General features: G+C 34.8%; 1 protein-coding gene across 1 annotated transcript in view; it reads right to left on the bottom strand.

Moving 5' to 3' along the window:
- The window catches only part of CCDC191 (coiled-coil domain containing 191), a 77,362-nt gene that overhangs the window by 45,961 nt on the left and 13,873 nt on the right, over positions 1–17,528 (bottom strand). Inside the window, exons 5-8 of the mRNA XM_016150655.2 lie at positions 15,855–16,033; positions 13,844–14,067; positions 10,787–10,940; positions 1,293–1,483 (exon numbers count right to left, since the gene is read on the bottom strand). Of these exons, the coding sequence (XP_016006141.2) occupies positions 1,293–1,483; positions 10,787–10,940; positions 13,844–14,067; positions 15,855–16,033 (748 nt within the window). The remainder of the gene's footprint in view (positions 1–1,292; positions 1,484–10,786; positions 10,941–13,843; positions 14,068–15,854; positions 16,034–17,528) is intronic.

Genomic DNA, 17,528 nt, shown 5'->3' with positions numbered 1-17,528 from the left:
CTATCATTTAGAGTTGAAGGACAGATAAAGAGTTTTCTAGACAACAATAAGCTAAAAGAATTCATCAATATCAAGCCAGTATTACAAGAAATGTTGAAATGACTTCTTTAAGAAAAAACATGTATCAAAAACATGAATAAGAATGGTAATAACTACATTCCTATCAATGAGTACCTCAAATGGAAAAAAATTAAGTGTTCCAACCAAAAGATAGAATGGCTGATAAACAAACAAGACCCCTGCACATGCTGTCTACAAGAGACTCGCTTCAGATTAAAAGATACACACAGACCAAAAGGAAGGGGATGGAAAAAGATATTGACTTAATGGACCTAGAGGGTACTGCGCTGAATGAAATAAGTCAAATAGAGAAAGACAAATATCACATGATTTCATATACATGTGGAATCTAATGAACAAAATAAATGACAAAAAAAAAAAAAACCCTTATAGATACAGAGAATATTTTGAGGGCTACTAGATAGGAAGGGGGTTGCGGGGATGGCGAAAAAGGGCAAAGGGATAAAGAAGTACAAATGGATATACAAAATAGTCATGGAGATATAAAGTGTAACACAAGGAAAATAGTCAATGATGTAAAAAATATGTAAGGGGAAAGAGGTACCTGATTTAGTGGGGTGACCACTTTGTGAGTTATATAGATCTTGAATCACTATGCCATACAACTGAAACTAATATATTCTTGTGTGCCAACTATAATTGAAAAAAAAAAAAACTAATTGCATTGTACAATGCAAATATGAGCAACTAATTGTCTATTATATTTCAATAAAGCTGGGGAAAAAAAGAAAAAATCCTCTACACAAGATGGAGAACAAAAGATGGGAGAATGGGAGGAATCACTCTTGGCAGGTCTGCCCTCCCAGATGGATGTTCCCTGTGTCCCTAATTAATATTCTATGTGCAGACAGTGATTTCTACCAATGTGAATTACTGGCATATAAACCAAACTATTTTTTGAATTGTAAGATGGTCCAAGTGCAATGCTACTACATCAAAGAACAAGGGAAAAAGCATAATACTTGCTTCCTTAAAAAAAAGAAAGCATGCACATTAGTATCTTTTAGTCGAATAATTTTTCTGCTTATAATTTTCAGTTAAATTTTTCTAGTTTGGGATATAACACAGGAAAACAGTGATTACCACATTTTCTACATGGATGAGATGATTCTAGTGAACAGCATTTTTTGAGTTCATTTCTGGATCCTTCATGAAGAAGGATGTCCTAGATAAACATACTAGAAGGATTCTCATGGCACAAATAATAGTACCTGTTTTCTTCCCGAAGGTCATTTTCCATGGCTTGAGTCTCCCGCTTCAGCTTCTGAGATCTTGTGTAGTCTCTCCAGGCGTGCAGGACCTTCAGTTGAAACTTCCAGTCAGACAGGGTCCCAGCTTTCCCCAGCTTAATCCTGTGATCAAGAATCAGCTTGTGCCAGGCAGAGAAATAGCGTTTTTGACACTGCAATGGAAACATTTAGAAAATAACCACTGATCAGCGCTAGTGTTTCTAACATCTAATAGAGCCCTCCTCATATTTCTCCCTTCACACTTTTTCTGAGAAATCTAGGAACTGTTGTTTTGATGGAAGGGGAACAAAGCACAATTACTTTATGCTAATAATAACAAGAAATATTCAAGTCATACAACTGAGGTAGTTTCATTCTCATGACTTAAACTAGCATATTTAATCTTCATTGTAAGGCACCAGTCCTATGGGGAGCTGGAGCAACGGTCACATCTAAGATCTAAGTTAGGGGCCTGTCTGAGAGGCTTGAAAGACCTGCTTCCAACAGTATCTCCCTCCTAGGCTGTCTTAAAGTTTAAATGACTAATCATTTAACTAATTCTTGTTAACATACTAGAACTGCTGATGTCCTGCATAAACAAACATGGGAGATCCCATAAGAACAGAATGGGGTCTCTATTCCTTGGAACCAAAACAGCTAAAATGCAATAGCTTCAGTTGGGCTATGATTGACCATGATAGGGCCTTAGTGAGTAGGCCTGCAGAGACTAGCTACTCAGCCTGCTTGCAACCTCCACTACGTGCATCTGACAACAAATCAAACAAGGTCTACTGAGCCTGAGGAAATGCTCAGAGAGCACTCATGGTCCCAGTCCCAGAAATCTCTGAGATCTAGTCCTTGCTTACATCTTCTATCTTCATAGCAAACTTTGTTTCGACTACATCAAATTATTTTCAGCTCTTGGCCATACTAATTTCTTGGTTCCTTTCTGCTCTCTCTCTACTTCAGGAGTCACCTCTCTCTGGAAGTCCTCCTACTAACAACCACTCTCCCCATTTAGACGAACTACAAAATATTGTTTATTTCCCATCAAGAGAAACCATGAAAACCTTTAAAAAGCCCTTGTTCCTTTTCCATTATGTCACAAGAGAATACATTTCCCAGACTTTTACTTTAGATCCTATGGAAGGAGAGAAAGAGAGGAAGAGAGGAAGGGAGGAAGTGAGATTTGCTGAATATAGCATATGCCTTCAGTCATAACAAAGAAAAAAACACACAGCTGCGAGGTTGAGGGGGTATGGTTCTCCATTATTAATTTTTATCTATTCCATGAAATATAGCATGAAAAAAAAAAAAAGCAGAATAAACTTGTGTGCTATAGTCAAAAGAACATATCCTGGGTCTATTTACCAGATTCATTTAAGAGGTTCCTCTTGAATGACTTAATTTGAACTCCTAGGCTAATTCTAATAATGAAATAGCACAAACATAATCTACCTAACAATAATAATGTTATTATTAGTGCCCTTCTTGGATTTCTATATTCCTTTTCTCTGTAAAGTTCAAAGCACCCTTCATGTACTATTTTATTAATTTGTACATTATCATTATAAAATGGAGATTGAGGATATTATTATGATTTACCTTACCAAGTTAAACTTCAAGTATGGAAGGGTTAATAACTAAATTTACAAAGTGAAGAATTAGTGGTAGATTTAAGGCTAAAACTAAAACATTCTGGTATCCTGATGACTCTAATATCTTAGGAAAACAATTTCTCCTAAAAAAAAAAAAAAGCAAATTCTTTACTTCTTTTATTTTGAAAGAGAGAAAATTGAGTTTATAAATGCTATAGTCAATATATTTCTTTAAAAATACTTAAGTTTAAACTCTGAGAACAAAATGATCAGTTTTAAAGGTCTATAATTCAGTTTCACTACACAGAAGTTAATAGCAGCAAAGTGACAGACTCATGCAGCAATTGCTTTCTTGATTCTTTTTTTGGGAAAAAATTGTTTTTTCCCTGCCTATTCAAAATACAATCCTATGAAAATTTAAATAAAAAAAATAAAATTATGAATCAAGAATAACTGTTCAGTTATTCTTTTTTCACAGCCAATATTATTCAGGCAAACAGAAATACCATAAATGTGCTTGGAAAAAAAATATTTGGGGAAGAAAAACACTGTCCGTCTTCTCTGGGAAAAGATGCTAGCACTCTGCTTTTATTTAGAAGAGACAAGAAGGGGTGTACTTCCATAGTCCTATCTATTTATTCTATTACACAGTTATTCCTTTTGTTCCCAGGTCAATTTCTCCTCTGCAGTTATTATACACTCTGGAATTACAATAGTGCTTTATCCCTTTGCTCTTTGAAACAGAACTTTTATTTAAAACTACAACTGGGTTAAAAGAGGAATATATTCTTTTTAAACCACAAGAACTTAAACTTTCAACTAGCCAGACAAACAACTAGTCTGACCTCCATCCATTTCTTACCTAGTTCAGTTATTTCTGCACCATGTTTTTATTCAGCTAGATTTTCAAATATAGTCATGCATTCTTTTATTAACTTCCACATCTCTTTACATCGTTGTGGCGATAATTAAGGCTTGGTACAGGTAAAAAAAAAATACTGAAAATCACTGTGGGAAGGATTGTTCCTAAGTTCATATCTATAATAATTTTTAAAATAAAATACTACAAAGTGAAATTTAGGAACTTTCTCAGTGAAATGCTTTTCTCCTCTCAAAATCTTCTACAAGACACCATTTGGTTGTTAAGGATTCCACTCAAGAGAAGAAATGACAGTTTGCCCTGCTAAATTTATTACCTGCACTGAAGCTGCCCTCTTTTTGTTGGCAGGAAAAGCTCTTCCCTGAAGTGTAATCACACTGCTGTCACCAGGAATGATTGACGTTAGGTAGAACAGCAATTTGCTATCTAATCTTCATTGTAATTCTAACCCTGTCACTAGAGATGCTTGTCCTGATTAATGAGTGGGTAACTCATCAAAATTCCTCAGCTATTTCCCTTTTGTCAGAAAGCTCAGTGATAATTGCATCAAAATTCTCTGTCATAGAGAAATAAACAATAAATTGTAAAGAGGACAAAAAATGTCAACAAGTTTACAATTTATTTCTGCCAAATGGAACTAACTGTAGTGCAACTAGTGGTCTAGGGTAGTTGGCTACACTTCCCAAGGGGCTCCAAAGGACTCCTTGCTGTTTCAAGCCAAAAGGAACAGATACCCTATTACTTCAGAGAAGCAATCCCCAACTTTTTTCCATTTGGGAATAACTATAGCTTGGCAAAAGACCCCACAGACCACATGCAGTGTCTGGGTGTTGGGGAGAAAAGGATCTTTATAGTGACAAATAAGTGCCTCTGGGAAGGAGCAGCACTGAAAAGAAGCACCCTGTGAACCACCCTACTCCTGATTTTTATAATTTTCAAAAGAAAAGAGGAAATCATTGTGTCCCTTACCTCCCAATCACATATATATACCTATAAATAATCACATTATGGAAAATATATTCAGTTCTCATCACACAGTGCCAAGACTTGCATTTGCTTTTGAGTTCCAAGGAAAAGCCTAGAGGCCTAACCTTTAACAGCCACTGCTGTGCGAAATGCTAACTATGTCTACTGGCTACAGACAAAAAGCCACTTTTGTTATATCCTGGAAGAAGAGATTTTCATTTTATTTTTGTATTTAAATTTTTTCTACATCCTTTTATAAAATTAAAAAATGCTTATTACAGAAATTTAACAAATATACCTCAAAGTAGAACAGAACAATAAACGCCTCATTCAGCTTCAAAAATTATCAGCATTTTTCTAATCCTGTTTCATTTCTCCTTCACTCACTTTTTTTTTTCTGGTACATTTAAAAACAAATCCCAGACATTAGACATTATATCATTTCACCCATAAATGCATCAATATGTATTGCTAACATAAGGACATTTTGTAAATTCTTAAATCTGCTAGGAAGTTTCAATCAATAATATTAATGTAATTATCTAATTCTGCTTTACTGTAGAAGAAGTAGAATTTCAAAAAGCAATTGCTTAATCTTGCCATACAGTAAATTCTTAAACAATAAAACTCTCTGGGATCTTTTTAAGTAAAATGACCATATCACAGCCTACAATCTGACTATTCATTAGGATAAAGCACCCTTCCCAACATAGCCTGGACCAGTTTTCATGACCTCATGTCTTCAAGAGGAAAGGCTGACCTATTGTTGCCAATAACCTCTTTCCTTTCTTCTTTCTTCCCCTTTTAGTTCTTCCTCCTCCTCTCTATGGATCCCCACTCCCTGCCCATTCTCTCCCACTTCCAGCCATACACATGCATAAACTATGCCAAAAGTACGGCTTACCTCAGAATATATTAGACAAATGCCTGATTCACCTCTAGGGTAGTCTGACAGTAAGACAACGATGTGATGTCATTTGTTCCTCACCCACATGGTTCTCAAGATTCTCATAAACATTTACCTGAAATATCTAGTGTTTAGGGGAAAAAGATATTCTTCTCTGTACAAGTTTAGAGAATAGACTTTATTTATGCCAAAGGCTCTTTCCTTAATTTTTTAAAAGCAGAAATTAATCAGTATTTTTTTCAAAAGACAAAAAAAAAAATCATACATACGTGAATGAAAACTTTGGGATCAAAAAAGCCTTCGTGGCATTTTGAAATGTAAAACACTATTGCAATGTTTTGGTAAACCGGCCTTCACTGTTCCTTCTGTGAGAATGGGAAACCTAGGTTACTTGCAGGGTGGCGGTAAGAAAGAATATAGTACCAAAATAAACAACCTCCTTACCAATACTAAAATTTTACTCGGAAATTTTCCAGAGAGTTGCTATAGAAAATAACATATAATGCTTCAAATCCTAAAATGTATACCACACATGTTCTTGGCAGTAAACTTCAAGGAGATTTACATTAATCCCGAAATTCTTCATTTGTGTGCCTGACATTTCCCTTTCTCTGTAGTTTTATTTGCAAAGAGGCTTTTCCTTAATTTCCTTCCCCAAACAGAGAACACTGCTGAGGGAATGGTTGCTATGTTTCGGCTCAGAAAAGCTTTTGCTTTAGTAGTGTGTAGGCATTCCTGATGAAACTAAGATCTTTGGGAAGGAATCATACTATAGAAATGAGGTACTTAATCGCAGTTTTCAACATCTTATCAGAAAAGAGGTCCAGGCTTCTTTTCCACATAGCTCCACATTTCCTTGGTTTAGTTTGGGGTGGCCTTTCAGAAGGCGCTATTCTACAAACATAGCATTAACAACTCCTTTGGGTCATTACTACCTTACTGCCTAAGAGAAAAAAAACCCAACCAAATAAGCAATTTTGGTTTCCTCACAGAATTAAGATTTAGGTTAGTGTCAACCCATCTTTCACTGTTCTTTTCAATTTTCATAAGCAAGAAAGATCACAGACTTTCTTATTAAGAAAAAATAAAATGCATTTCAGAATAGGGTGAGAATTAAGAAGACCATTTTTCAAATGGTATAAGAATTTCATAGTTAATCTCTTGTTGTTTCTGCTAATTAGCAATGACATGTAGATTGCTGAACCTCCCCAAGAGATGTCACCACAAGATCAAAGAGAAAATAGGATAGGCTGAAAGTAGAACACTTCTATAAAAAAAAAATAGATGTTTTTGATAAAACAAAAAGATCTAGAAATAAAATGTGTGGGGAACATGGATGAATAGTGCTGTACCTGAACTTGTGTTTTGATAAGAGAGCCTGCTCTGTTTCTTTCAGAAAGTTTCCTATTAAATATGATACAAATGTGATAAGAAATTGTTTGGGGGAGCAGATACAATCCAGAGTCAAAGCACAAAGAGTAAAGGAATGAAAAGAGCAACTCCCAGAAACAAATTCTTTAGTCTTTCTGCAAGTTCTCTAGATAGCCTGCTGTTAGATTTGTGCCAGTGAACCACTCTGAGGGTGCTGACAAGAGCTTCCTGTTAACCAGCTGCTCACTCCGAGGGAGCTAGGCATACCTCCCCCCCACCGCACCCCCCACCCTTTTATCCTGTGGTCATATCCAAGTTTCATTACCCAAGGGCAGCTTCAGGATCCTTAAGAACCAGACTAGGAATGTAGACTGGGACCAAGATAATGTGGACTGAGCCTTGCTACTCTAGTGGCGTTAACCAAAGGACCAACTGCCTCCAGCCAAGTCAATGTAAAAGCCTGAGGAGTTTGGTAGGTGGATTTTTCCCATGTCTCAGTTCCACTCATATACACTGGAGAAATCTAAGTTAGAAGTTCACTACAAATGGATAACATAATCATACTGAAGGGGAAAGAGAAGAAAAGAACTGACCTAAGTAATTTTGAAAAATAATATTTTGGCTGAATACAAAAATATTCAAAAGGCTAAAACCAAAAATAACTACAAATATTATATTCTAGTTAATTTGTTTTCACAGCAATATGGGTTAGCAATTCTGAAACTATAATATAATAAGATTAAACAAATAAGTAAATATATTTTACATAATAAGCTCCAGGTTTCTCACTGTCAGAGAAAGAAGTCACAGACAAGCAAAATGGGAAGGCTACACTGACACCTGTGGTGCTGGAATAGAGTTGAAATTAGATGGATATAGATAGGCATAGAAATAAGTTAGTTAAAAATAAGGAAGGGGGAAGGATAGCATGACCCTTGTGTTGTTGCACTAGAATTAGAGGTATCGGTATGAACTTACGGATTTTAATATGTATACAGAGAGACAAACACAGAAATAAACATAATGTGTGTGCATGTATGGGTTAGTAGACATCCATACATTTCCCAGTACTGTTTGCTGAGAGGGCCCAGAAACATGAAACTCCAGTAGCAGTGAGCACACCTAGTACCCAGGTTTTGGTTTCTAAATATTCTACAGTAAAAGGAACCTGGGTTCCATGTAGAAGTGGTTGAGTCCAGGGTTAGGGCAGGGAAAAGAAAACATGAGCCTGAAGTATCTCGTGGTGACAGAAAGAAAGGAAGTGCGCCGAAAAGGATGGGAGCATTTTAAAAGGGCAAAAGAGTCAACCTGAAAGATTTGGGCCAAAGTTGGAACACTTTGAGTAACAAAGTGAACAACAATAATATTAGATTATAACCCACAGAATAAAATAAATATCTATGACCCTATACTAATAAATAACTGAATAAATGAATAATATATGAGGGAGAAGGGATAGTTTTTCCTTCTAGAAGACTTTCAATTAATAAATTAAGAAGTGAGAGAAATACAAAATCATCATTAGACAAAATACCACATTAATAATTGTTACAGGCAAGAGTCACCAATAGATGCTAAAATTATTAAGTGAAAATAAGAATAAGTAGGATAGTTGCATAGTTTCATAATATTTCCTCTAAGACATTTATGAATTACAAAGGGAAAAGCAGTAACTTTCCAGTGGGGAAGCTCATCAGACACAATGTTAAGTGATAAAGGTTAACACTGACAGTAGTAAGACATATTAACATTATGTAATCCTTGATATAATATACTGAGAAGGGCAGAGCATCATTTCTTGTAGTATTCTTACCAAAAATGCATAATATCAATCTAAGCAGAAGAAAACATCAGAAAACCCAAGTTGAAAGGCATTCTACAAAATACCTGAGTAGTACTCTTCAAAAATGTCAAGATCATAAAAGACAAAGAAAGAACTGGGAGGAGACTATGGAGATATAACGACTAAAAGCAACATGAATTATGGATTGAGTCCTAGAACAGAAAAAGGACTTTAGTGGAAAAACTGGTGACACTCTAACAGGATCTATAGTTTATGATATTTAATGGTATTGTACCAGTTAAGTTCTTATGCTTATGAAAGATACTAACACTGGGGAAAGCTGGGTGAAAGGTATTCAGAACTTTGTGTACTATTTTTGCAACTTTTGTGTGTGTCTAAAATTATTTCAAGATAAAAACTTAAAAACAATAAAATATAGGTTTAAATCAATCAGAAACTGAGGCAAAGTAGAGATAATTTATTCATAATCTCTTATTTTTAAATCCACTGGCTGGTTCTTTTAAAACTGAATAGTCTGTTTCAGTAGACCACTAATTTTGTAAAACTCTTTGTATGTTTCTAAAAATTCATACATAGCACTTCCATCTAAAACATATATTATTTCTTCTTGAACAGTGGACTTCAATAAAATTTAAAAGTTTATCAAATTGGGAACACATGTCATATTCATCTCTCATTGGTTGGGTAACATACCATGGCACTTTTCCTTATGCCTTCTCAAGATGGTCCCTGAGTATTCATTTCCCTTCCGATTTTCTTTCAGAAATCTGAACTGTTACTGCAGGAGGACACAGTAACTCCATCTGTCTTATGAAGGACGCAGCATCTAAGAGTCTTTGCCAATCTTTCTCAAAATGTTAATCCCACTTCTTAACATTTCCTCCTACCACACTTTCCTCTTTATTCCTAAAGCCAAAACTCTAACCAAACAAACTCTGGCTATTTTATATCTGAATAATTATGACTTCTTGACCATCAGTCCAAAAGGCTGCCATCAAAAGTACCTAGCTTTTTAAAGAAAATGCTTTGACTACTTTATCTTTTTCCTAATCTCTTAGTTACCCATATCATATTCAAATTCCTAGTACTGATTTCCAGGGTCTTTGCAGTCTATTTTACATTTATCAAGCTCCCTCAATATCCTCTTGCATTCTCTTTTCTCTTGTTAAATTCATTCATTTATGCATTGATTCCATTAACTTTCGCTGACTTTCAGAAATGCTGAAGGCCCTGGGGTGGAAGTGTTGTAGGAGATACAAAATATACATATTTATCTTTTCTCATTCAACTTTCTCATTTACAAATATTCCAAGTACTTTCTTTCACCTAAAATGTTATAAACCTCAAATTCATACTATTATCAATCCCACTTCACTGAAAAAACTTCTGCTTAAGTGGCATGCTCATTTGTTAAAAAAAAAAAAAAAGAAAGAAAAGAAAAAGAAAAAAAAGGCCAGTTAATTTTATAAGAGGGAAAGTAAAGAGAGGGAAAGAAAAGTAAAATAAAATGCAGACTATTAAAAGGAGAAGCACAAATCTAAGCATATCTTTGCTTTAGGATCTGAGCTTAAAAGGTAAAGTGACTTTTTGAATAATTCTTTTGAATAATCCAGAACACAATGGTTTGTAAGACTGTCAAAGTAGAAGCCAAGCTCTCAAAAACTCCAAAGATCTATACTGGTAGTTTTATTCTGAAATGGGTACTTTAGGAAGATGATTCAAATTCATTCCCTGATTCCCCAGGATTACACAGAGTATATAAGAAGAACACCCGAACAAAGTATTGGAGCACTGCCCCGTGCACCAGGCATCACAGAACAAGCAGTGTGGGAAATTTTGGTATTTGTGATGAGGCTCAGTTGGGTTTAGTGTTACTTTGTCCCATCTCTGATGAATCCCTTTATCATTTGCGCTACAGAATGCCAAATAAAGAAACATTACAATTCCCACCTGGTGGTTTTCCTTGAATGTTTGGATTAATAACTCTTTCAGTTTCTTCTTTCTTTCTTTTGCCATCTTTTCTTCATCCGGAAGAATATGAACACTTTGAAACACGCCTCTTTCTGGATTTTTTGCAGAATTTTCTTCTTGCTTTTTCTTCTCTCTATTAGTAACAATTTAAAAATACATATATGAACAGTAGACTTAATGAGTAATTACAACCTACCATAGTGGAATGAACATTTTCCATCAGAAGACATCTGGCTTTGAAACTACATAGTAGGGTGATTTTTTTGAATCCTAGTTTATTCTCTTTTTTAAAAAAAATAAAAATAAAATATAGACTAAATGAAATAAAATTGTTATGTACTCTGAAAAGGAGAAAGCTCTATAGATATTTTAGAAAGTTTTTTATTGAGTTTAACACTGAGTAACATTTTGATCAAAATTTGAAAGTTAACCACTACTAGGTATTCTCTAACATAGACATAAATTCTATCTCTTCTTAATGTCACAAAAAAGGACCCTCAGGTAAGAAAGGAATATTTTTACAACAAGGCTTTTATGAGGTTTCTAGGGAGAAAAATAACAAATGAATCAAATGTTACTGAGTAAGGAGAGAATGGAATTTATGTTAATTCTAAAATAGCTAAAAAGAGAAAAAAACAGAACAATAACAGTATGAAAAAGGCCTTCAGGTAAGTAATGAGAATCTCTTAATAACTTTGTTGCTCATCTTTCTGATCATCCTCTTTCTCACTCACCTGTTTATTCTTTCTTATCCAGGTTATCTCTCTTATATTCATGCCAGCTCATGGCCATCACCTTCTTATTGGAGTGTATTAAACTACATAGGTATGTGTATGTGTACAAAGTACACATACTATTAATGATGTAGTCAATAGCTAGGCAAGAATCAGAATTCATGAGCTTTGGCCACAAACCAGCTGTGAAAACTCACGCAAGTCATCTAGTCTTTCTCAATATCATTTCACATTTGTGGAAACTGAAACTGAGAAAGGATATCAGAATACAATGCAGACATTCTTTAATTCTCATACAAAGGGCCACTCAATGTTATATCTTATTACTCATGATGTTAACCATCACTTAAGGTGGCTTCTCCAGTGCTAAGTTGCTATTTCTTCCCTCTGTAAATAATAAACCTCTTAGAGGAGATACTTTGAAACTATGTAATGAAGCAGATTTAGGATAGCTTACAAATAGGTTAAAAAGCCCTACCAACAATATAATTCCACTGAATCTTTCCAAACTTCTCCATGCCATAACATTATATTAGATGGTTATAGGCATCATTGTGGACATTTAAAGAAATACAGTTCTAATATCACGGATCTGATTTTTTAAAACAACATTAAAATAAGTATCTCCTGTGAAAGCATTACCTGTTCACTGTGAAAACTGGAGGTATAAAAGTCATCCTAATTTCCACTTAGAAAAGAACAATATGTCGGTGCTATTTCACTGCACAACCATTGTGTGTTAATTTCTCCACTGTTTATTAATATCTATCATCATAAATACTATCACTTTAATTATCTCTGTGCACAAATCTTTGTCTGGATTTCTGATCATTTTCTTAGGGCAGTTTTCCTAGAACTGGAATTCCTAGGTCAGATGATAACAACATTTTTATGGCTCTTGTTGTTTATTGCCAAATTGCTTTCTGAAATATTTAAATCAGTTCATCCACCTAGAAGCATAGCACATTATCTGTCTCACTGTAACCATGGATAAGATTTTAACTTTTAAAAGAAATGACTGGTCAGTGTACATTTATCAAGTGCCCACTAGAGCAGAGCTTTCTGTTACCATCAAATGTCACTTGCTTACCAATTAATTTTAGGTCAGCCTAGATTTTTTAGGGCTTAAGAGCAATTTGAAAAGCAAGGCTGACCTTAGCAAGAACTCACTAAAACACTGGTGATTGCTTTCTAAAAGAAATGGTGCGTCTGGAGGAGGCCTGGCACTTGAAAGCGTGAAGCACAAGTCCACTGTCGAGCTGTTTTAAATTAGGTAGAATAAGAGCAATCAAGAACACATGGGGAAGAGCTGTGTGGGCTGACGGGGGTGGAAGGAATTATCTAATAGGTCTCTCTTGCCTCTCAGTTTGAGTATATAGTCACCTCAGGCATGTTGTTCCAAGGTGTTTGCAGCTCATGAATCAGTGTTGTTTCTCCAAATAAAGACATTAGTTATTTATTTATGAAGCTCATTTTCTGCATGAGGATACATAATAGTACTATATCCTGTGGGAACTACTTTGTTTTTCTTCTTACGTCAGATATTCTTTTTCTTTATCAGTGGCAGTAGGGCAATGGTGACTCTCCCTATGATTATCGGAGGTAAAACACTCATGCAATTCACAATTGGACAAGGCACACTTAGCAAACACGCATAAGGAAATATCTTAAACCTTAAAAATGTTAAGGTAACCAAAGAGATGTGAACTAACGTGATACCTATTAAAAGGTAAAATATATTGAAAATATACACCTCAATGCTGAGAAGAGTGTGGTATACTGGCCCACTGCCAGCAAGAGCATAAATAAGAACAACCCACTTGGAAAGGAATTCGGCAATGTTTCCAGAGTCAAAAAGGTCTATACCCTTTAACTCAATAATTACGCCCCTAAAAATACAATTCAAAAGAATGAAAAAGGTCTGTGTTTAAGGATGTTCACTATACTACTGGTGAAAAATCTGAAATAGCTGAAAGACTTAGCACTATAAGGAAGGGAGGTCATTACATAAATTGTGGTATAGGAATTCAACAGAGTAATATACAGACCTCTGTACTCCAGGCAACCACAACAAGCAGAGTAACAAATTAAATGTACTTTATAATCGCAATTAAGTATGTAAAGGGACCAAGACCAGGAGGAGACATGGACAAGTGAAAATAGTTAATTTGTTGAGATGGTGAAATCAGTGGCTGATGTCTGTTGTGGTTTGTCATTTTAATGTTAGTGCATTTTACAAAACTAGAGTGCTTCCAAAATGACTACTAAAAAAACTCCACACTGCTCCTCACAGTTGGCTTACATTTTCCATGCTTCTTCTACGGTGCGCCTCCTCTCAATTATTTCCCTTCGCAGCTTTACCATCTCCCTCTGAATCTCCTCCTCCTCTTTCTTGGCCTCCATTGCCTTCCTTTTCTTCTCTTCTTGCACTAGATACCGAGCCTCTAAGAAGGCTGATTTTTTCAGGGTCTTTTCAATTCTCTGGCGCTCCAGCTCTTTCTCTTGTCTTAAACGATTTTCTTTTACCTTAAAGAGAATACGAGTGTGAAATGCAGACTTTCATGTAGAAAGAGATTTGCAAAACCACAGAACACATTTTGAAGTTCAGAATATACTCCATTTGAAACATTCTGTCCAGAACTCCACCGTTTATCAAAAGGATAGAGGGAATTCATTTGTTTAATGCATAAGGGCCCATACAAAATTTTAAATAAAGTTAAGTAAGCTGACTCCCAAATGATACGGGAATGATCTGCACCATGGAAAAGGTGAAAATCTTAACAGGTCAGCTGCCCAGTTTTGGATTCTTACTTAGTCATGATTTCCCACTCATAAGATTTTCCAAACTATATCTTAATACTATTTATTTAGGCCTTGTCTGCAAGCTAATTAGAATTTTAAAAAGAATAAGAATATTGTGGGAAGGCTATATTGTTAAGAACAGAACAGTGATTTACCAGATTGTCCTCAACTTACAATGGTTGGACTTAAATCTCAACTTTATCATGGTGCAAAAGCAATAGGCATTCAGTAGAAATCATACTTTGAATTCTAAATTTTGATTTTTTCCTGGGTTAGCAATATGTGGTATGATACTCTCTCGTGATACTGGGCAGTGGCAGGGAGAGATTTTTGCCCAGCTATAGGCTAATGTAAGCATCCTGAGCACAGTTAAGGTAGGCTAGGCTAAGCTATGATAAACAGTAGGTTAGATATGTTAAATGCATTTTTGACTCACAATATTTTCACTTCCAACGGGTATACTGGGATGTAACCCAATCCTAAGTCAAGAAGCATGTGTATTGCCTTAAGAAACACCACAACCCTTTATTCATTTCTATCATTATTTAAATATATTAATGATTCTGGATCATATTTGGAAATCAAAATCATGAAATTCACAGATATTTCTGAATAAGCACAGTTTTTTTTTCAAATCTATTGATTTTCTTTGAATTAAGGAGTGGTCCTTGCTCTCTTGCTTCACTTAACTTTACCCTTATCTTACCCTCCAGTTACAAAACTTCTAGATAATAGCTAACTCTCATTGAACCTTCTCTTCTCCTTTTTATCACAAATCCAAACCAAGATATACTACTACCTTAGTTTTTCTACTATCCGAAGTGCTGATTAGGCACACCTTACTGTTAAAAGCAATCAGAAGTTCAGTGTTATAAAAAGACAGAACACACGTATAGACATTAATTCTAGTTCAGTCTAAGATGTGGCAAAGACTTAGTCATTCTGACTTCCTGAAGCTCCTCTACAAAGTGTTGAGATGCATCTTTTCCCTATAACCTACTATTCTCTTTGGAGAAAAGAAAGTTTTCATATGCCTTTCTAATTTAAAACAGCTGAACTAGATTTAATTCAGCTCTGTCCTCCCTTTCAACTTATCAGAAAATGAGTGAAATTTTCAGTTGTTTAGTAAAGAATTATCATTATAGCATTTACCAGAATATTCATGATATTCATATATTTATGTCACAATTCAAAAGTCAAATTCAAGCAAAACTACATATTAATAACAGGAAGTACCACATTCAAACTAATAAAGTTTAGCTCATTTCTCTATTGGTCAAATTCCATTATTCCTCTTTTTTATTTTTGGCTTCCTTAAATTGTTTCCTATCCGTAGTTTATGAGCATTATTTTTTTTCTTAAGTTCTTATATTTTATTTTTATTCTTTCTAACCAAACCACAGATGGCACCCTTTTTCATAATAAAGTCTCACTCTTTATTTAAGCTTATTAAATGCGTTACACAAAGACTGCTTCCTGTTATCCATTTTAATTTTGTTTTTCCCTCCCACCTGCTTATGTCTCATCTCCATGGTAAGACGAGGATCCTTCTGCTGCTTCTCGTCTTGGTTTCCATTCATTCCAAGATCTTCCAACATCCCAGAATCCACCACATCTTTATGGAGCAGATGGTCTATAAATTTTTGAACAGTGGTACTTTCTTCTTCTTCCTCCAAATAACCACATAAATCTGGGGGATACAGAACAAAAAGGGAAATTTTAAAAAATTTTTAATTTTAATATAATTTCCATATTTATATAAATAACCCTGGTACAATAAAAATAAAAAGTTGTGAGTATTCAATGAATAGGAGCTAATAATGCCAATTGGATGAGTATAGCCCTCAGCAATACCTTCAACTAAGAGGGGAGTAAACCTCTACTCATGAAGAACAGCTCTCCAGTCACTGAAGACTCCCTCACTGCCAAATTTAAAAGATATCACTTCAATCTAAACATCTTTGAAATGCTATTGCTTATTCTTAAAAAAAAAAAAAAAAAGGCTTAACTGCAGTATAATTAAAAAATAAACTCTAAATGCCTAAAAGTTTACAGTAAGTTTTGACATATACATATACTAGTAAAACCATCACTATAAGCAAGATAATGAGCATGTCTGTCAGCCCCAAAAGGGTCCTTATGCTGATCTGTAATCTCTCTCTTCTACTCTTCCCATGCTCTCTGTCCTATCCCAACCACAGACCCGCTCTCTATCACTATATATTAGGTTACGTTTTCTAGAATTTTATACCTATTAAGTCATATATTATGTACATTTTTTTTTGGGGGGGTCAAGTTTCTTTTACTTAGCATAATTATTATTTTGAGATTCATCTCTGTTGATGTATCAATAGTTTACCCCTCTTTAATGTTGAGTAGTATTACATGTCTGGGTTGTACCACAATTTATTCATTAATTCATCTATAGATAAACACTTGGGTTGTTTCCAGATTTTGGCTATTACAAATAAAGTTGTTATGAACATTCGTGTACAAGTCTTTGTATGAATGCTTTCTTTTCTCTTGGGAAAATGCCTAGGAAAGGAATGGTTAGATCATATGATAAGTATATATTTAACTTTTTAAGAAACTGCCAAATCGTTTTCTAAAGTGGCTATATGATTTTACCTTCTCACCAGCAGTGCAGGACTGACTGTTCCAGCTCCTCCGCATCCTCACCAATACTTGGTATGGTCAGTCTTTTAATTTAAACCATTTAAAGAGTCTGTAAGTGGTTACTCACAGTAGTTTTAATTTGCATTTTCCTAATGACTAATGATATTGACCACCTACCTTGTTGTTTTGTTTAGTCCATTGTGTAGTTCTACACGTTATTGAAAACGGGGTACTGAAGTCTCCAACTGTTATTGTTGAATTATCTATTTCTCTCTTCGATTTTGTCAGTTTTTACTCTACATAATTTGGGACTCTTCTGTTAGGTGTATATATGTTTATACTTATGTTTTCTTGATAGAGTAACCCTTTTATCTTTATAAAGTGCTGTTGTTTGTCTCTCGTAGCATTTTTTATCTTAGTCTATTATTTTTCTGATATTAGTAAGCTGTTCTTGCTCTCTTTTGGTTACCATTTGCATAAAATATCTATTTCCATCCTTTTACTTTCAATCTATTTATATCTTTGAATCTAAGTTGTGTTTCTTGTAGACACCATATAGTTAGGTTGCA

Source organism: Rousettus aegyptiacus, unplaced genomic scaffold (genome assembly GCF_014176215.1).
Source record: "Rousettus aegyptiacus isolate mRouAeg1 unplaced genomic scaffold, mRouAeg1.p scaffold_m13_p_4, whole genome shotgun sequence".
Classification (NCBI taxonomy): domain Eukaryota; kingdom Metazoa; phylum Chordata; class Mammalia; order Chiroptera; family Pteropodidae; genus Rousettus; species Rousettus aegyptiacus.
This window is presented reverse-complemented; position numbering and strand designations above follow the sequence as displayed.